This window comes from Drosophila subobscura, chromosome J, assembly GCF_008121235.1.
Source record: "Drosophila subobscura isolate 14011-0131.10 chromosome J, UCBerk_Dsub_1.0, whole genome shotgun sequence".
Lineage (NCBI taxonomy): Eukaryota > Metazoa > Arthropoda > Insecta > Diptera > Drosophilidae > Drosophila > Drosophila subobscura.
This window is the reverse complement of record NC_048532.1, coordinates 11,857,694-11,878,366: the sequence shown is the minus strand read 5'-3', so window position 1 is coordinate 11,878,366 and position 20,673 is coordinate 11,857,694. Positions and strand designations below refer to the sequence as shown.

Genomic DNA, 20,673 nt, shown 5'->3' with positions numbered 1-20,673 from the left:
TCGCACATTTCTCGTACGCTCTGGTTCTATGCTGTTCTGTTTTGTTCCTCAATGAAGAAAATTAGCAAAATCTTTGACGTCAGCATCTCCCCCCCCAGTGGTGGGCGCGTATTTTTGTTGGCTGCTGTCTGCTGCTGAGGGAAGAGCAAGCAGCCAGGCCAGGGAAACGTGACCAAATATGGGGAACTAGAGTGGGTTACGGAAGATTTATGTTGTTTGCGAAGATCTCAAGGGGAATATATCGCGACTTGACAAGATCAAGGTCTACAAGATTATATTTTGAATGATTGATGGTCCCGAAGTGTTTGTTTGTGTATACTCCTCTTTCTAATGTATTTTCATTCCCCAAACCAACAGGATGCAAAGCAGTTACCGTGTCCAGCAGGTGGCAAACGCAGTGCCTAAGGCATTGGCATTTCACATTCTGACAAAACCAATACAATTTGCTCCTCTTCTGATTCAGTTCCTCTCAAGGTTTCAATGTTTGCACAACGCTGTGGTGAAACTGGTGCCCCGCCACTTGAGACACCAAATGATTTATGCACGAAATGCAAATGGGACGAGGAATGCAACTTCAAATGCTAATTGCGGCGACGGTCAAAGACACGGGACTGAGAGCAAGGGAGCCACTGGAATACGACGACAGTTCATCACAATTGCGTTTGCAAATCAACGAGGCGACAAGACAAGGCGCGCATGCGCACTCCACGAAGACAGAGGAGCCATCCATGGGTTAGTCTCGGACTCTGGGTTCTGGCTCTGCCTTGAGCTCATTCATATGCAAATCTGCACCGAGCTGGTGACCACAAATGAAATGCCAACACGCAGAAATGCAAAGAGAGCATCGAATTGCAAATTATGGGGATACAGCACCCTCTCCAGCGTTGACAAAGTTGCGCCTGAATAATTTCAACGCTGTTAGATATACTCGTACGACCCAGACCCAGGTCCGAGCAGCGAGCAGAGAGCTCCCAAGGTAACTAAACACAAAAACAACAACAAAAAAAAGGCAAAAGCAAAAGCGCGTGCCCGCAGTCTCACTTCCGCTGCTGCTGCTTGTGCTGCTGCCAAGTGCCTGCCCTCCCTGCTGCCTCCCATGCGTGACTCCATCCACAAAGCGTAGGCCATGGGTGGGGGCCAGGAGCGCAGCAAGGTCGAAATAGTAGATACTAGAAGTAAATGAACTGCGAAATGTACTCACATTATGACAGCAGGGAAACAGCCTGAAAAGAAACAGAAAAATATAAATTAAATTAATTTTCAAACTTATTTTCGCAAAGGTAATTAAAGTACATATTAAGAATAGCAAAATAAAATAAAATTAAACGACAACAGAAGCAGCCACGGGTTAGTAAATTTCCCTTTGGCATATTTAATGCCCCCTCAATAGTCCTAATCCGCTCCTGCATTGATGGTCAGAGTACTCGTACTGACTCCCGCTAGAAGCTTCTCTCCGGAGACTAATGCCGAATGCAGGTCTGTCTATCTGTGTGTGTCTCTCAAGCCTTTGGTTTATCGAATGGGAAGGGGAATGGGTTCCCAGCAGTCAGTCGCGCCTGCTTTGTCGTTGTTTTCTGCTATTTGGTTTCCAGGAATCTGTGTTTACTTGGTGACGAACTCCGTCGCTCCATTAGCATAACACATACGAATGGAATTGGAATTGGAATGGCAATGGCATGGCCACGTAAAGGGCGGGATGACGGAGCGAAGCGGAGGCGGCCCTCAGCAAAGACAAGCCCCGAGAGCTGGAACGGATGTGCGCTTGATTATGTTGTTTGCCAAAGATGCTGCTGCTGCTGCTGCTGCTGTAGAGTCGGGTCTGGCCTGTGTCTCCTCCACTCCCCTGACTGCTGCTGCCTCTCTGTGCATGACATTAATCACTTTGCTGTTTAAATTTTTCGAGCAAACAGCGCGCGACTGACGCCAGACCGGTGCCGGACCCACGTCTGGTGGCCGTTCGTAAAGAAAAACACTCTCAGAAAATACGGTGGCTATCAAAATAGTTTTGTACACGTTTCAGCCCACCCAAATGGTCAACCGAGCCGACAGTCCGGCAGTCTCAGTCCGGTCCGTAGAGGCCACACCAGATCTCGATCTCGGTCTCACTGACTGTCTCCCATTCTGTTGTCCCCTTTCTTCCTCTCTCTCTCTGTCTCTTTGGGATGTTTTGTGCGATCACGAGCACGATCACGCGCTTGGCTGCCGCTTTGTCCTAATGCCGTGCCTTGTGCAAATGTTTATACAACACACAAAACCGAATCCGAATCCGAATCCAAAGCCGAACTTCAATCCCACTTCCTAAGCAGCCAAAAAGGATTTGTCTTTGCGCGTCTCGTCGTCATCGTCATCATCATCCTCAATCCTCATCGTCGTCAGCGTTAATGTGCGGGCAAACAAGCGTGATGTGGCAATTGTCTGGGGAGCGATTCAGAGTCTTAGGCTACTTGCCACAAGCTGATGCTCGTACTGCTGCCTCGGCTGCTTCTGCTGCTGTTTTTCTTAAGTAGCCCCTGCACACAGACTCAGCTAGATTTTGATGCCGAGGTGTAGATCCATTAGCTACCAGTCCGGGGGCAACCAGCAACAAGTGTTCCCTCGCTCTGTGTGTGGTGCACACACACCACACACTCTACAGGAGTCTGTGTACAAATTGTGGGTGTGGCTCGACTTTGTCGGTTCCTGAATTCGGGTTTCAGTCGCCTGTGAAATGCTAGACATACATATTTCGTGTGATTTTTAAGGCATTTGCTGGTCAGCCATGCTAAAGGGTTTGTGGATTATGAAAGATCTTGGCAGGGCAGTCATTGGCGGGTAATATTTTTCTTGATTCTGTCTGAAATTTGAACGCTGATAGTTTAGATAATTCTATTTCATCCTGTAGTTTAATTTTCCTCTCTCTACAGCTCAAACGTTCAGCTTTTCTAGCTCTAAACCATTTTGCTGCTACAAAACATTCATTAAAACCATTTACAGAGGAACATGCCTGATTGATCAATGATTAAATGATTGATTAAACGAGTTTACAGGTTCCCAAGACTCTCTGGCCTGTCCTGGAATGCCAATTAACTGCTTTTTATTGCGCCTGATATTTATTTTGCCTTTGAATCCCAGGCAAATGAGCCTCATTAGCAATACTCAATGGCTCTGGGTCTTGTGAATTCGCTTTGTTCCCATTGGCTTAATTATCACAGCTTTTTTTTGTGCGATTTGAGTGGTTTTTCTTGGCCTTAAAGTGGAGCAGGAGTGGAGTGGCGTGGCGTGGCAACACCTGCCACTGGCACTGAGGCACTTTCCTCTGTTGCGAAGCAGCAAACCCAACAATTGTCGCCAATTAAACCATCAGAAATGAAAGACAAGACTCAGAAGCAACAACAACAAAAACGAAGGGGAAGAGGCCCTTTCGTATGTCCGTTGAATGGGGCACATTAATCAGTGGCAGGTTTCAAGTGGTTGCAAGTTTGCGTGAAACGAGTAGCCTCTCATTGATTACGACGCTGTGCCTCCTCTCCTCCGATGTATGTATGTATGTATGTAAATGCTTTCTGATTCTTTTTTTATTGGGTTTTGTTTTGTTTTTGTCAATTTAGGCAGCGATAACGATTTAACGATATGTCTCATCTGCTGCCTCCAAGGTTTCCAATGAAAGTGCTGCCACAGTCGGAGCTGTATCTGAATCATTTATTGTGCACACAGGGAGCTAATGACAAGCGACAACTCAGCGGGTCCCGCACCAGTCCACAAAGTCCAACTGCTGGGGAAACTGGTCATCGATTTGCTGTGCTGCGACACGCTTACGGTCAATGTCAGAGCTCGCGAAGTGAAACCAGAGACTGTCGATGAGTATGAGTTTCCCCCCCATGAGTGACACTCATTCATTCGATGGACACTCGTGTGTGTGCGTGCACTTTGATGCCCCACATTACACATTGCACTTGGACTTGGACTCTTATCGCAAGGTGGAACGTAAATACTCCCCACTACTCCCAAACTTTTTGAGCACGTAGACCAGAGAAAGAGAAAGAGAGAGTAAGAACCAAAGTTAGAAATAATTTATAATTGTTAAAAGTGTTATTATATACGTTTAGGATAGGACTCTAAATGATTTCCATATAAAAAGCCCTTAAAATTGCAATTCAAATTAGGAGTCAACTTTTCTAATACCAAAACCAGATTTCAAACATATTTAACATACAAATTGAAGCAGACAGAAACGGCTTAATGTTTTGGAAATTTAATGGGCACCCTGCAAGCCTTGGCCTTGAGAAAATTGCTAATCTTTCGCTGGAGTTCAAAGAGTAAGGAAGAGTTGGCTAAAAAGGGTCTCACCGCCACGAACCACAACAGCAGCTGTTTGTCTGTTTTGTCGGGACTATAATTGAAGCATTTCGTAGGTAATTGGTAACGATTTTTTATGCTCTCGAACGCATAAATTAACACCAGTCTGGAATCTGGAGTCCAGCCTCGCCAAACCTCTGCAGATTTGTGTAATTGCACACATGGCTGGAGCTGTAGTTGTTTCTGGGTTGAATTTAATGGTGTGTCCTAAGCTTCAGTCCCTGCCTGATTATAAGGCCTCAATCTCAGAGGATCTCTGGGGGTAGGCAACATGCAATTTGGGTCAAAAGAGAGGTGTCTCCCCATGCAGCTTTTTTTATATGTTAATTCTCTTTTCGGCATTTCGAAATTTTCGGGTATCGCAGGTTTTTTTTGCGCCTGGCAAACGTTTTGTACCTCATTAGAGCGGCGAAAGCGCGTTTACAAGTGTTAAATTGGGCAAATTATGGGTTGTTAACAGGATATAAAAGTAAAAGTGTCTGAGCCAGCAAAAGAACTGGCGTGGCACCCTGGCAGCACCCTGGCAGGTGCCATGCCACATGCAAACAGCAACAGGAAAGGGAAAAGCATCCTCATTCACATCAAACCGAAGCACAAGTCATTTCAATTTTAGGATTCGTAAGCAGCTGCTTAAAAGGTCTTCAGATTTATAGAGTGATGATTGAGAAATATTCCAGATAAGTATTAAAGGGAGGGCTGTGTACTAAGTATAGTACATAAACAAAAATTCGGAAACGTTTTTGAGTGTGGCCTAAGCATACAGACTTTAAGACTTTAAGATGCTATCGCTATGTAATCATTTACTTGGCTTATTTATAGATTGAATGAACCTTTAAATAGAGCATATTGATACAAGATAATCGGGAAAATGTTATTGTCTTTTGGTTTTAATATATGGCAGCGCCGCTTGATCTGTTCCGTCAGGAAATCTTCGAGTTTCCTTCATTTCAACTTCATTTTTTTGAGTATAAAAACTCATAGTCATATGCCTGTATCTTTATCTTTGCATCTGAATATCGGGGCTCTTTGCATTCGCTCTTTCCAATTTATTTACCTTATGTGAAAAGATATCCCTTTCAGAATTAAATTTTAATTACTCCTCTTATAAGCTCCGTTTCTCAAACAATTCCCTTCACATTAAGCCTGACTGCTGTCAATGATCATTCCGTTATATGTTAAGTATCATTCCGCATTATCATTGCCATATTATCGTTTCCAAGGCTCTATCTTTTCCCCCATCAACAACTCCTGGCTGTTGCCGCTGACTCCAATCAGCAGTGCTCCTGCTCTTTCCACTCGTTCTACAGATGCGACCTGCTGCATGTCGCTGTCCCTGCGGTCAGATGCAAGAGATTTGATTAATTATTACAGAAGAGAGAATGTCCCAGGTCCCAGGCTGTGCCTGCTGCTCCAGCACCATCTTTAGCTCCTTTTGCATCTCCTGCTGCAGCTCCACCTCCTGTGCCTCCACAATTTGAAGCTGTCGCCGGTTGAATGTTGCCAACTTAATCGCCTTTCAGAGCCAGACTCATTCTTGATAATGTTGTTTACGAGATTTCAAGTGCAAAACGATTTAGTTGCTTGGAAAAAAGCCACGACACACGGCTGACAAAGAGCCCCCGGATGCTGCAGATCCTCGTATAATTAATGAGAATGAAAAAAACTTTTAATTACTCTTGGGCAGGAGGCAGCAGGGCAGGCAGTGTCCTTGAGATCCTCTGTCCTCTGATCCTAATGATGCGCTCAAACAAAAAAAAAAGACCTAGATACGAGGATAGATACAAAAATTGGGAAAAAATATCTTGTGCAAAATCTGTAGATTTTTGCGTAAATTCTCAAGGATAAACAAGGACGTGACATAAAAAGGAACAAGGATTTCTTACGTAAGTGCCTGGCAGCAAAAATATGTTTTTATGAGCGGATCATAAATATATTTTTTCCCCGCCAAGAATGGGAACGCGCTCTCAATGTTCTGATCTCGTTCCATTTTTAGCGGAACGGAACGGAACCATCCGTCCGTCCGTTCGTCCTGTCCATTGCCGCACGGCATGACATAATTTCGCATAATTTGCACACAGGGCAGGACCCTCGAAGGACAGCACTCTCAGCACGTGACAAAAAAGGAGCAGAACAAAAAGAGAGCGACCTGCCGTTGCAGATTTTTAGTGCGAATTTCGCAGGTCGCTTTCCCAGCCCAGATTTTAGGCCAAAATCGAATTACGTTTTTGTGTATGATCTGCATATCCCTGCTGCTCCTGCTCCTGCTCCTGCCCGAGTGGTCCCATTTTTTGTTCTAATTATTTTTTATGGTGCAAAAATTGTCGCACTTCTTTGCGGCCAGCCGCAGTCGCGCCGAGACACACGCTCGGAGACTCTCTCTGCTCGACATCTTTTTGTTCATTTTCTATTCTCTGATTTTTTGCACGCTGTTCTTTTGGCCCTGTTTCTTTTTTTGTGGTTTTTGGCTGTGTGTTTTGGCCTAATTTTTAGCTAATAATTGTCGCAATTTTTGTGGCTTTGGGTTTTCTGTTTTTAGGTAGAACTATGGGAAACCACAGCCCTCAGGGTGTCGTCATTAGGGAATGGAAGTCATAAATCTTTGCAGTGACGTACGTACTCCTTTAGATCTGTATTTTGGAGCTGCTTAAATATATTGATAAGATTGGGGGAAACACCAATAAAAAGCAGAGTGGAATCCCTTTCCCGTTTTCGTTTACTTTCACCATTACTTTCTCTGGACTCACTCTCACTTTGTGTTGCCTTTTACCTTTTTGCGCCTTAACGAGCAACTTTAACCTTTGCTAATGACAACTAGCCAGCATCTATCTATCCATTCCCTTGACAATTAACCTTGACAAAATGCTCAACCGAAAAACCGTAACCCAAGCGACCATCAACGTCAACACTTTCGCTGCAAAACTCAGCCATAAATTTGTGTGCAGAACCCTTTCCCGTTTTGCCACAATTAAAATGTTAAACTGGAGTAAAAATATCATAAAATGTCATCCAATAAAAACCCTTGGAATCCCTCGAACGCTGTCCTCTGCTTAAGGCGAAAAACGAAAACCGCGTCAGAATATTTTTCCAAAAAGAAATGCAGAGCAAAACGAATTTTTAACAAAACAAAAATACAAAAACTCAGAGAGCATGTTTCTGAGAAGAGATCTTAAGGGTTAAGGGTTAAGGGACACCCGAACTAGGTCACTGGATCGCTTAAAACAAAAAACCAATAAAAAAGTAGAGCGCATCCCACACAGCGAGGAACCCTTTTCTGGAAGCCCTTCTCCTCTTTACGATCTAGAGCATGTCGGATCTTCTTTAGTTATTTATTTTTTGCTTGTTTGTTTTGTGAATAGTGTTCCCGATAATTGTGGCAAAAAATTAGTGCACGGCGATTTACATAGAACTGCGACAGCCGACGACCAACGACCTTCGGGTTGACATTGCATTTAACTTTTGATTTGACAGCATCTTGACTGAGAGGGAAACTCTGATGAGGAAAGGATGTGACAGGAAGGCAGGGAAAGGATGATGGCTGGACTACACTGGACTGGGACTGGACTGCCTGGTTAATGGCTTTACAACTTGTTGTCTCTAATTATGGTTAAAATGGGCCGTAATCCTTTGCTAAATGCAGCAACACAGGAACGCCCCAGCATCCCACGAACGAGATCCTTCTTCTGCGACTCAAAATTTCGCGCGAATTCCGCGTCATGGTTAAACGCGACTAATCCTTCCACAGTAAGCCCTTTCGGGCAATGCACGACACGGTGTTGGCAGTACATTTCATTTCGGTGGGCGTATTGTTTTGTTTCGAAATCAAAATATTAGCAAATGTCAGGTCTACGGCTGAAAGGGCAAGGATGTGCAAGGATTAAGCCTCGAACGAGCCCACATCCTTTCGCAACCTTGGCCCAGGGACACACGCTCGCAATTTTACGATCCTTGAATCCTGAGTGAGGCGATACTCTCTGTGCCACATGCCAAAAGGGAACGCGCGCGTCTCTCGTTTGTTTGACTTTCGTTTTTTAACCGAAGCCTTTCCTTTTTCTTCGCTGCATCGATGGATTTCCTTTGTTGCGGTTCTTTCTACTCCTTTTTAGAGAGGGTTGCAATCCTTTTGTGGTGACAATTGTGTGTGGGTCGTGCCCTCGGGGTTCCTTTAGCGTTTTTTTACGAGCCTCAAAGGGTGTCTGTTTATGGCCCACCGTCCGCTCGTTTTTTAAGCCTTTCTGCTCTGCTCTGCTCTGCTCTGCTCTGCTCTTTCCTCAGAGCAGATCTCTGTGCAGATCAGTTTTTTGGGTTCCGTACTGCAACCCGTTTTTGTGGGTTGTAAAAATCTCGGGCGGGAATAATAAAACTTTTTACCAAATTCGTGGAAAAGGGCTGGCGATTTTTTAACCAATTTTTGAGCCTGTGTTTTTTTAAACCATTTTTTCGGACTGCTATTTTTTAGAAGAGCAGTTTAGTTTCCGTTTGCCAAAATGGCAAAGGGTTTAAGTGGAATTTTCGCAAATTCACAGAATTTTCGCCTTTTCTTGATTTGGATTTTAGCAAAAGGCTTAAAAAACAGAACCTCAGCCTTGGCGTTAATTGGGATGGCAACAGAAACCGAAATAAGGAATTAAGAATAAAGAAAATTGTTTATTTTTAAGTCGAAAAGCCAAAAAGTCATATTTCTGTGTGTTGTATTTCTTTTTTTATCGGATTAGAAAAGGGTTTTTGGCGAAACACCTCATGGGGTGTGTGGTATGACTTTTGCCGTTTTTAAGGTTTTTCTTTTTTCAGAAGGTTTTGAGGAAATATAATAAAGCAGATAGAAACCGAAAGTTAATCTGGTTTCAAGTGAAAATCATCAGGGGAGGCCGCCAATTGTGCAGCCGGCTGCCACAAGGAGAGGGATAAAGCATTAAAAAAAGTTATCCAACATAAGCCCATGATACATGGATCATCTATGACCCAAGATACCATCTCATAGACAATAAATTAGCCAACTCATAGACAGATACAGAAACAAACAGCGGCAGAGATACAGATACATTCAATCGCAACGATATACAGCCACAAGCAGCACAATTTTTGATGATTGCCTTCATAAATTGAATGTTTCTTCTTTGGTTTGAGGAATTTTCATTTTGAGATTTCGGCATTTTCCCATTCATCCATTGTAACGGGGTTAATTATCGTCAGCCGATGTTGGCCAAGAGGAAAAATTAACATTTTCCCCTCAGCCTCTTCCATTCCTTGCCTTTCCTCTGGTCACCCTCTTCGATCTTTGCTTCTCGTAACCCACTGCTCCTCTGGGCTTCCTTTTGAGCGGGTGGGGGGACAGCAGCAGACAAAGAGAAGATCAGACCCTGCTCCTCGCCCTCCCCCTGCCCATCATGCGGCTCATTACGCGGGTCGTGACTTGCCGAAATGAAAAACAAGTAAAAATCTGGCAACACAACAGAAAGAAAAAAAAAAAACAAAAACTTTATTGCAACGGATGCTTGTCAGAAGAAGATGCTGATATCTGCCACCAGGAGGGGGCACAGAGACAGAAGTCTGCCACCAGAAGGAGATGCGTGGGGCACGGGACTGGGGACTGCCACTGACCGAGCGGCAGCGGGTGGCAGATGCAGACGCAGAAAAATGTTAATCTCCATAAAATGGAAACAATGCGCCGGCGCAAAGACGCAACCGATCGGTGCGGGCCCGTTCCCCCCTCACAGCTCCACACTCTGCTCTGCACAGCCACCAAAGGCCTGGGCCATGCTTCGTGGAGCGCGCATTTTGCGCAATAAGTGTGCCAGACGCTGCAGAGAGACGCTGGACAGACAGACAGACAGACCGGTTGTTGGTCAGCATTCGAGATGCGCGATGCCACGTCCATTCCATCCACAATATAATTTATGCAGCAGCGACTGCCGCAGCCTCAGCCACAGCAACAGCAGCAGCAGCTCAAGGATCTGGGTCTCCGTCTCTCTGGGCCTCTGTCTGTGCGTTTAGGTAATCGCTGGGCATGATCTGTGGGGCGAACTCCAACGCCAGCGCCGTGACAAGCAGCAACCCGCTGTGTTTGTGTGGATGCTGCTGCTGCAACCACTCTTTCCCTCTTCATCCACCACCAGCAATGTGCTTGAGGCATCGCCACCCCAGTGTAAATTACAACTTGCCTCTTGGCTCTCCAACGCCCTACCACTCGGACTCCACTCAACTCCACGCCGTTGCGGCTTCTGCGACTGTTGCTGTTTCTTTTTCTTGCTGCTGCTGCTGCTTGGAGCCTGTCGGTTTCATTCAACAAGTTCAATAGTGCATGCAACGCCTGCCACGACCCCCTATTCCGCGCATTTATGATCGATGCCGGAGCGTCGATTTCTTTGAGAGACTCTGCTGCTGCTGCTGCCTGTTGTGATTCGTCGTTGTTGGTTCGATTCCCTTCGATTCTTTGAGGTTCTTTGCACGCGATTGCCTCTACACTACTCCGTCCTTTATTATAATTGGGGTATACTTGAATATAACATGAGAGGAAAGTGTTGATTTTGGCTTATTTTAATGTGCAAATTCTATGGTTTAATCTATGATACTAGACTCTTGTTAATTCGCATATTTTCTGCCTTTTTCAGTGGCGTTTTAAGTCAAACAATATTTATTTTTCTAAGAGTATTTCCTGTTCGCTTTTCCTTTATTTCTTCACTTTTTTGTCAGTGTTTCCTCTAGACCTTCGACACCTTTATTTGGCTGCTTTTTGCCAGGAGTGGAGGGCTCTTGGGCGAGAAGAAGTCTTTGGGTTTGAGGCACTGTGGCCTTCGTTTGGGGATCTGCTGTTGAATGTGTCTGAAGTTTCCTGGTGATAGGGGGGTGTCTGGAGCTCTGGTCACGATTTGTTGAGACTCGTAAAACATTTTTAGCACCTCAACGACGATGCAGACAGACGTTGCCAGACGGCGACGATCTATATACAATACATCGATGGCAGGCATTCAGCATTCTCTCTTTCTATACGTATCTCTCCTTTATTTTTTTAATGGCATTTTTGCATTTTCTGTTCCAGCTACCAAGAAGAACGCCCACTCTCAGGACTGCAGTTGGCTGTGGGAACTGTTTTTTTTGTTCTGTTTCAAGCATTTCTTTTGATTGGTAACTCTCCTCGATCGATCGATCGGACGATCAGCAAACACATCCTGTCATTAGGGAAATATTTATTGTATGTAGATCTCAGAGGCAGCTGCTGCCACATCTAACGGTGCCCCTCAAATGAGGCAAGCAAATTAGTCCTCTCTCTGCCGCAGAAATTAACTCAGAAATTAGGCGGCAGCTTTGAGGCTGCTGCGAGCTCCACTTTTTGGGGCCTCTTCACCGATTAGTGAAATTTATGCAGAGAGCTCCCTCTGTGGCTAGCCGGAGGCATATTTTTGGCGAAATGTGATTCCCGGAAATTGGCAAGGATTCGTTAATCAGCGAAGAAGAGGCAGGGAGAGAGGCAAGAGGTAAGGGCTGCGAAAGGGAGAAGCGAAGCTGCTGCGGATGGGTGCGTGTCGCATCATAAAAACTCTTTTGCGAATCATCAGGCACAGAGCCTCAGCATCAGCATCATGCCAGCCATCAAGGACACTCTGGACATTAGTTTTGGGTGATCATAAAACCCAGGAACCAAAGGACTCTCCTAATCCGTGGAAACTCTCTAAACTCTATCGCAACAGAAGAAGGATACTCTTTCGGCGCGAGTCGCGTCACTCTTTCCACTCTTTACATTCCATTCCACTCTATCCTCTCACCTTTTCCCTTTACCTGTGTCCTGTGTGTGTGCTTGACGAGTTGACGTTTGTCCGCCAATTGATTTGACATTGAAGGGAGACCCCGAAGACATCTCCTTCTCTCCCTCTCTCCCTCTCTCTGCTGGCTGTAAATAACCCTACATAAAACCATAAAATCCTTCTGCATGCTGCGCGCGAAGAACCCATCCTCTCGCCTCGCCTTGCCTCACCTTGAGAGAGCCCAATCGATCTAAGGATCGTCGTTTTTTTAGCCGAAATCGTAAAGGAGGCAAGACGTTTTTTATGCAATTTGTTGTCAACAATTTGTGTAGGATTCCACGTTTTTCGAAGGAACTGACGTTCGTTTTTTACGCAATGCCATGTAATACCATGTTTACCATGTTTTTTCTCTCTTTCTTCTGCTTAGTTTTTGTTTAATTTTTTTATGATTAGAAGTTGACTTTTTTAGTGAAAAAAGAAAAGAGAATAAGTCGCAGGAGTACCAGGAACTAGCCGTCTTGATAATGTAGGGAAAACAAGCAAAATATCTGCCTTTAAAGTGCTCTTTCTCGTTCCCTTTCTCTATCTCTGTTTATCTCTCTCGCTCTCTCTATAGAGCGCAGATCTCTTCTCTGCTTTCAACGGGTTAACTTTGGCCCAAAGGCATGCACCCACCACGCCCATAATCCTTTTATGGCAAATAAACAAACAACGACACGGAGAGAGAGCATCGCGGACGATCGACGAGGATCCGTAGGTAAAAAGAACCAAAACGCTGGGCTGAAAGGGTGCAATAAAGTTGGTTAAGCAAAGGGTATGGGCATGGTACGGGTGTGGGTATGGGAAGGAGTTGTTGGTTGTTCGCCGTGTCCATGTTGCACGCGCGCTTTGGCTTTTGTTGCACGTTCAGTTTTATGGGTGTGTGGTTTTAGCCCTTTGATGGGCATGATCATCCTGTTAATAGAAACCGTGCAAAGGAGTACCTGTACCTGTATCTGTGCTGTCTAGCTGTATCCTTTAATCCTTTCGTTGCCAGTCCCGCTCTCTCTCGTGCTAGAACCCTTTTGCTCCGCTGGCCCATGATTGCTACTGCCGCGACGGCACTGGGTTTGCGGAGAGCGTGTCTAAGGCGATTTAATTAACGCGGTTGCCACTAAGCCACCGATGCGATACGATACGGAGATCCTGAATCAGGACGCGGCTTAAAACCCTTTCCCGTTAGTCGCGCGGAACGGAAGGAGGGCGGTGTCCTGTGCTAAAAGCCAAGCAGCTACTGTTCCACGGAGTGGGAGTTCCAGTAGCAATGGATAAAGGAGTAGTTCCAGTAGTAGGGGAGTGGATGGACTTGACTTCCAGCGAAAGGATTGCACGGACTTAACTTTTGGGAAAACTTCTTAATATTTACCAAATACTCACAAATACAAATACAGCAGGCAGGACCTGCAGCAGAGTCGAAAAGTCAAGTCTCGGTTTTGGCTAAATTTAAACGGCTGAGCCGACCAAAAGACTGAGGATCCCAAAACAGCAATCAAAAGGCCCTTTCCATATAGAAAGGATTAGCAAGGCTTCAAGGTACCCCAACTGCTTACAGAATATTATCCAGTGTCTAGATGGGTATTGCTGCCACATTCACTAATCGAATCCTTAAGACATTCAGTTCTTTTATTTCAAAATTTATTTCATCAAATTTATGTTGAAATTTTAATTCTTTAATTTATTTCAGACCTCTGTTATTAAGTTCCCATCAAGGGTTTATTAATTCCTTTAACCATGAATGGATGATATTCAAAAGCTAAAAAAGAAAATCCCTAAAATATTTCAGTAGCTAATTCCCGATATTTATCTCCTTTCACTGTTACGCAGCCTCTCGTATATCAACCGTTAGATCTAACATATGAGAAACAAATCCCACTTTATTTTTCGGTTATCCGATTTCCGCATCACGCGATCTCCTCGCCATTTCTTTGCCCCCTTTCTGACTTTACCCTTATAAAAATCACACAACATATACGAAATAAAGACAACAAAAAATTGAATTGAAGACAGAAAAAAAAAATTCAAGTTGAAGACAGCTAAAATAAAAAAAAACCACGATAAGAAGGAATAATAAAAGCAGCAGCAGGGGCAGCAGGGGGACTGTTTTTTCGCAATGTGTGCGCATTTTTTTTCTTTGTTGTTGTTTTTGTTTTTATACCTGTTGTTAAATTTAGAATTGTCTGTCGTCGGGTATTTGCTGACGTTTGTGTCGAAAAATTGGACCTCCTGCCTGCCCACCCACACCCACACCTGCACCCCTTTTTTCGCGCCTCACCCGTGGCCGAATTCTGAGCAAAATGCGTCGTTACGGTTAATGAGTAATAAAATACTTTGCACAACAACATCAGCAGCAGCAGCCGCCGCATGGCGGCGGACATAAGGGGGTGTCTGCCTCTCCCTTGTGGCTGTCTCATTTGCCCAAATGTACAGCGCCATTAAGTGCAACAACAGCAGCAAAAAGAGCGCCAGCAGCAGCGGGCAATTGATCGCAAATGCGTTTGCAGTCGCTGCGCGCGTTTTAAACAGCGTTGGCGATTTTTATGGCGTTTTAATCGCGCGCGAGAGAGAGAGTGTGTGTGTGTGTGGCGGCGTGCGCGCGAGCGGCTAGATAACTTATTTTAAATATACGCGAGTTTCTCTGTCTATGTGTTTGTGTCTGACCGTGGAGCGAGGGCGAAAAGCTGCTCCACTCTCCCACTCTCACTCTCTCCGTATCTTTCTTTGTTTTAACAGTCTCCCGCCGCTTCCACTGTTATTTTTAGTTACATGGCGAGCAATGCGACAGCGTTGGTACCCTGTAATGCTGCCCCCAGCAGCAATGTGGCGCGTGGGCGTTCGCTGCCACTGGCTCTGCTACTGTTAACGCTGCTGTCGCTGTTAGATTAACATTTGCTTAATGCTTTGGGGGGCTCTGGCTCTGGCGCTGCGTCTAAATTTAGACGCAATTAGCAATGCGCACATTTTATGTTGTTTTTGCCGTCGACTACGGGCTACGAGTACCTTTTCGACTATACATTTTTTGCCACAGTTTATTTTAGACGCTGCATGTGATCTCTCGGAACGGCGGAGGCAGCAACAGCAACAGCAACAATGGGGCATCAAATTGGGCGTTGAGGCGCACAAAAACAACTTGTATCTGTGGCTGTATCTGTTTCGACGTATCCGTGAGATACATCCACACCTTTGGCTGTTTTTGGCCAGCAAGCGAGTGATGTAAAACGCCGCCAACGTTTTTCGATCTTTGCTGTGCAATTAAATTGGCATGCACAAGTGCCGACTACGACGCTGACGCAGTCGTCGACGCCAGTTGCTGACCGCGGGCGGTACGCGCCACCGCCACCGTACGGTACCATACCATACCGCACCGCCTTTTGATCGGCTGCCAAATTGTAATTGGAACGCGAAGGTGTTGTAGACGTCCGCGACTGCTGACTGCCAACTGGTGGCTGGGGGGCAAGCAGCTGGCGGGGGGCGCATGTGTTCTCGGCGTGGCAACCTTCTAAACAAACCATAAAACGCATAACTCGTGGCTACACTAGACAACCCCCACAGGAATGTTGGACATATTCGTCTGTGGTTTTATTATCTTCAAATTGGTTTATTTTTGGGATATGCCTCAGTGGATTTGCTCTGGCAATTTCTTAAGCATTAGATAATAGCCATAGCCACACCATGAGTACACTTTGAGTACATTTTCATTTGTAATCTGTGAGTTATGAATGAGTGTGTTGATTCTACACGGGTTTAGATGTCTTTCATTCGTTACGAAAAGGTTTTTCTAGATTTCTTGGGCTGGATAGTGTAATTACAGGCCAACCTTCTACACATCATTAGTCAAAAATAATGAAAAATGAAACGAAAAACTAAAAAAAACGTAGACCAGAAACGTGCAAGTCCAGCAATGCACGTAGACGCCATCAAACTGAATCAAAGCGTCGAGCGACGCACGTGTAGATCAGGCGTCAGCCTTGTCGAGACCCCCAGATCCACCATAATCATAGCCATTTCCATTTTCCATTTAATTTTCGTTCCGTTTCGATCGATCAAAATATATTTATAAAGGGCGAAGCGGCGACCTTCGCTTAATTGCGGTTGCACGCGGCACTGCTCCAGTGCGCTTGAACAGTCTGGTTTTAGCTGTGGCTTTAGCTGTGGGCTTCCCTCTTTTGTGTTTCACTCTGGGGGGATGGACGGCGCTGGCGCTGCCACTGCGTCACCCTCCCCAAGCCCACTCCACCCACTTCCGCCTGGCGTGCGCACAGCCCCAAAGGTAACCTTGTGATCTTGTTTACTGTTTAGCGACCCCACCATCAGCACACCGCCACCGCCACCGCCAACACCACCGCAGATAAAACCGAAACATTACGGACGGAACCTGTCGTGTCGCACTGGGTGGCGTCATATCGTGTCGGAGGCAGAGCCACAGGCAGAGAAGCAGCTTCTGCTGCTGTTGCTGCTGCTGCTGCTGCTATTTTCACCTTCTATGGGACCGACGTCGTTGCTGCTGCTGTCGTCGCGTTGGCCGCCGCCGCATGAATCAGCAACTAGCACTAGAGTCACGCTCCCGGTCCCAGGCTCTCGTGAATCCCATCCCGCCAACAGTTGCTGTTTGGAGATCTTTCTCGCTCTCTCTCTCTGTCTTGGGTGGGAGGGGGGTTTCCAAAAAGGAAGAAATGCCCATAAAGCGGTTAGACTTTGCCATTCACCCGCTCGGAGGGGTGCTGCTAGTAGGCAGGGGGCGTATGAGTAACTCGTATCGGGGCGACGACGACGTAGGTACTCCGCGCACTCACACACAGGTAGGCGACGGCAGTTGCTACCTACCCGACGCAGGCGCAGGTGAGAGTGTGTGTGTGTGTGTGTGTGCGCTGGTCGTGTGGCTTTTGCGCTCGCGTCTCGTCGCGGCGATTTAGCCAACGAACCTGTCGATCAATCGTCATTCGTCTGCCATAAGCCCAGGCGATAAGGTAGTCCCCCGAACCCAGACACGAACACAAACGCGCGCAGCTCTCGCTCTCTCTCTCTCTCTCCCTCTCTGTCTGTCTCGAACCCGAACACACACACACACGCTCACTCTCTCTGTGGCACGAAGCACGAACGATCCGAAGCGATCGTCTGTTGTTGGTCTTTTAATCGGCCTGCACTCAGAACCTGGAACTCATTCGCCAACCGTCACTCGTACCGCGCGGAACACACGGTCGCAGTAGAACACGGAATACCAAAATATACCCAACAACACACAACACAAATAGTATCCGAGCGCTAAAGCGTTTTTACGTGAAAAGTGAGACAAAAACAGTGAACTTGAAAACTGCAAAACCAGCAAAAAGCAAACAACAATTTGAGCAGATTTGTGATCTGCCAAAAGTGAAACACAAACAAATAAAAGAATCCAAACTGTGCCTCAAACTCAATAAAAAGTATCTAACCGAAATGGTTACCGGCGTAACTGCAGCCAACATGACAGCCAATGTAATGGGCACCGCTGTGGTGCCATCACAGTCACAGCAACAGCAGCACAAGGAGACGCCACTCAAAAGTGATCGTCGGGTAAGTGTCTACAAAATGAAACAAACCGAAAAATCCCCCTGAAGAAGTTCTTTGAGGAGGAGGCGCAAAAAACGTGGATTATATTTGGAGAATTCTCTTAATTGGGAGAGCCACTCGCTCGCTCGCCCACTATCCGGCGGCGGCTGCCCAAATGCATTTCCTTTTTGGCCGAGTCTCCCACATGGCCAGAAACAGACCCAATCCGGCCATAAGCAGCAACAGCAGCAGCAGCAGCCAACACACAAAAGCGTATCGAATCTGTCTCGCGGGCACACGCGCGTTGGTGGCATTTACGTTCGGAGGCAGAGCTCCAACCATTCCCATTCCCATGCCCATTCCCCATTCATGCCGGAGCCGCACACTCACTCACTCACTCATTCATGAGTGCCACCCAAAATTGGCTGTTGGTTGCCTGCCCACTCGGCACCCCAAAAAAAGAGCGCGTGCGTCGCGTGGTTGCTGCAATTGTCGGTCATCAGCCGCCCCGTGTTTGCCGTTTGCTGTTTGCCGTTTCTGTTTCTGTTTCTGCGCCTATGTGTGTGGGGGGCAGAGCCTCCGTTTTTGGCTGCTGACTTCATCCGTTGCCGCTGGGAACGCGGGCGTCCCCAGTCTTGGCCAAATTTGGCCACACCAAAAACAGCTTTTGTTTTTACCTTTGCCTCTTCGAATTTCCCGCAATGACCTTGTTGTTGCGCCTGCCAGCCACCACTCTACTCTGTACCTGTACGGGCGGTGTGGAATGGCTGGTGGGGCTCTCTATAAATAGTATTGGCCGGCTCGTTGCGGCTGTAATTTATAACCGCCAAGCACTATTTTTATCAATGCCGCGACGTGCATGAGCGCCACTATAAATAGAGCACGCGCCGTGCGACTAAATTTGGCCGCCAGCCAGTCAACCCCATCAGCGTCGTCTCCTCCTCTACAAATGCCATCCCCCTCTCCCTCTCTCTCTTTCTTCTCAAATTGAAGGAGACCCATGCAGCTTCTCGCTTCCTCCTATTTTTGGGTCGCTAGGCGCTGCATGAGGTCAAACGAGATAATTCTTATGCCTAAAACCGTGACTAATCTTGGCCCTTTCTTTTATTTCTTGATCTTTGCAGTCGAACAAACCAATTATGGAGAAACGCCGACGGGCACGCATCAACAATTGCCTCAACGAGCTAAAGACCCTCATTCTGGATGCAACCAAAAAAGATGTAAGTATCTGAACAACATAAAAAAATCAAAAATTCATTCAAAAAATAAAAAAAAAATATTAAGAGAAATAAATTTCTGTAATTGCAAACATTTATTAATTTATCAACTCTTTTCTCTCTACTTTTAGCCTGCTCGTCATTCCAAATTGGAAAAGGCCGACATCCTAGAGAAGACAGTGAAACATCTGCAGGAGCTGCAGCGGCAGCAGGCAGCCATGCAACAGGCCGCCGATCCCAAGATCATCAACAAATTCAAGGCCGGATTTGCGGACTGTGTGAACGAGGTGAGCCGCTTCCCTGGCATTGAGCCCGCCCAACGGCGTCGCCTGCTGCAGCACCTGAGCAACTGCATCAACGGCGTCAAGACGGAGTTGCACCAGCAGCAGCGACAACAGCAACAGCAACAACAGCAGCAGCAGTCCGTGCACGCCCAGATGCTGCCCTCGCCGCCCAGCTCACCCGAACAGGATCCCCAGCAGCACCTTTTCGGACAGATCCAGCAGACGGCCAATGGATATTTTCTGCCCAATGGCATGCAGGTGATCCCCACCAAGCTACCCAACGGCAGCATTGCCCTCGTCCTGCCCCAGAGCCTGTCCCAGCAGCAGCAGCACCAACAGCAACTGGCAGCAGCCGCCGCGGCGGCAGCAGCAGCAGCAGCCGTCGTCCAGCAGCAGCAACAGCCCATGCTCGTGTCGATTCCTCAGCGAACAGCCAGCACGGGATCCGCCAGCTCGCACTCCTCCGCCGGATACGAGTCGGCGCCCGGCAGCAGCAGCAGCTGCAGCAGCAACAGCGGCCACCATCTGCTGCACCACCCACACCACTATGCACCGCCCAGTCCTGCCAATTCGGTGTACGAGGCCATGGACATGAAGCCATCGGTGATCCGTTGTGCCTCAGAGCCCCAGCCCCTCTCGTTGGTGATTAAGAAGCAGCAGCAGATCAAGGAGGAGGAGCAGCCCTGGAGGCCATGGTAGATTGTCCATAGATCCCCCTGCCCCTGAATCTCCACTACGCTTAAAGACTGATGGGCGTTGCATAAAACACACCCTCACACACACACACACACACACATGCGCAGGCGTTGTGGCATGCGCAAACGGACATTTCACATCATTCGCCAGGATTACGCAAATGTTGCCCAAGAAGTGCCACCGAACATGCAGGATCCTTATCATCATCATCCCCTCATCCAAAAGGGGTCGTCGGTTCCCTCCTTCTCTCGCTGATAAAAGCGAGAGATTTTGGGGGATCCATACACGCCCCCAAACATGCACCGCCCATTGTTATAAATTATTTATTATTATTACACGGTATTCTATAGGTCGCCAGACACTACCTCACTTGGGTGTTGACATTGCCTCATATCATATCATATCATAATTCATATATCATTTATTGGATCCATCCATCATCCATGTATTACGATGGTTTCTCGTTTTGTAACAGCAAATCAGAAAAAGTCTTCCAGACAAGCCACAAAAAAGAGAAAAACAAACACACAACAAACACATAAAAACATATAAAATATATATCTGTAGATTGTACGAGTATATCCCATTTAGTTATAGTTCTTTTGTACCATAGATCTGTAAGTTCCCTTGAGAAAGAAAAAAGTATACTAATTGTAAGGCCACGTGATATAGAGACCATAATGAACAGATTCTAAGAAAACAAAACAAAACACAAAAGAATTTTGATCGAAGAAAAAACCCACAAAAAGATCAATCAAAAGAAAGAAAAATAAACATAAAAAACTAAAAAAGAATAAAATATTGAAATTTTACTAAAAAAATTTAACAAAAGAGAATTTT

At 46.3% G+C, this 20,673-nt stretch overlaps 1 protein-coding gene across 1 annotated transcript; it reads left to right on the top strand.

Moving 5' to 3' along the window:
- Positions 1 to 17,205: 17,205 nt before the first annotated feature.
- Positions 17,206 to 20,464, top strand: LOC117894113 (protein hairy). The gene is made up of 3 exons (XM_034800993.1): positions 17,206 to 17,660; positions 18,761 to 18,856; positions 18,985 to 20,464. Exons 1-3 carry the CDS (start codon positions 17,544 to 17,546, stop codon positions 19,834 to 19,836), a joined length of 1,065 nt encoding a protein of 354 aa, XP_034656884.1. The 5' UTR covers positions 17,206 to 17,543; the 3' UTR covers positions 19,837 to 20,464.
- The last annotated feature ends 209 nt before the right edge of the window (positions 20,465 to 20,673 follow it).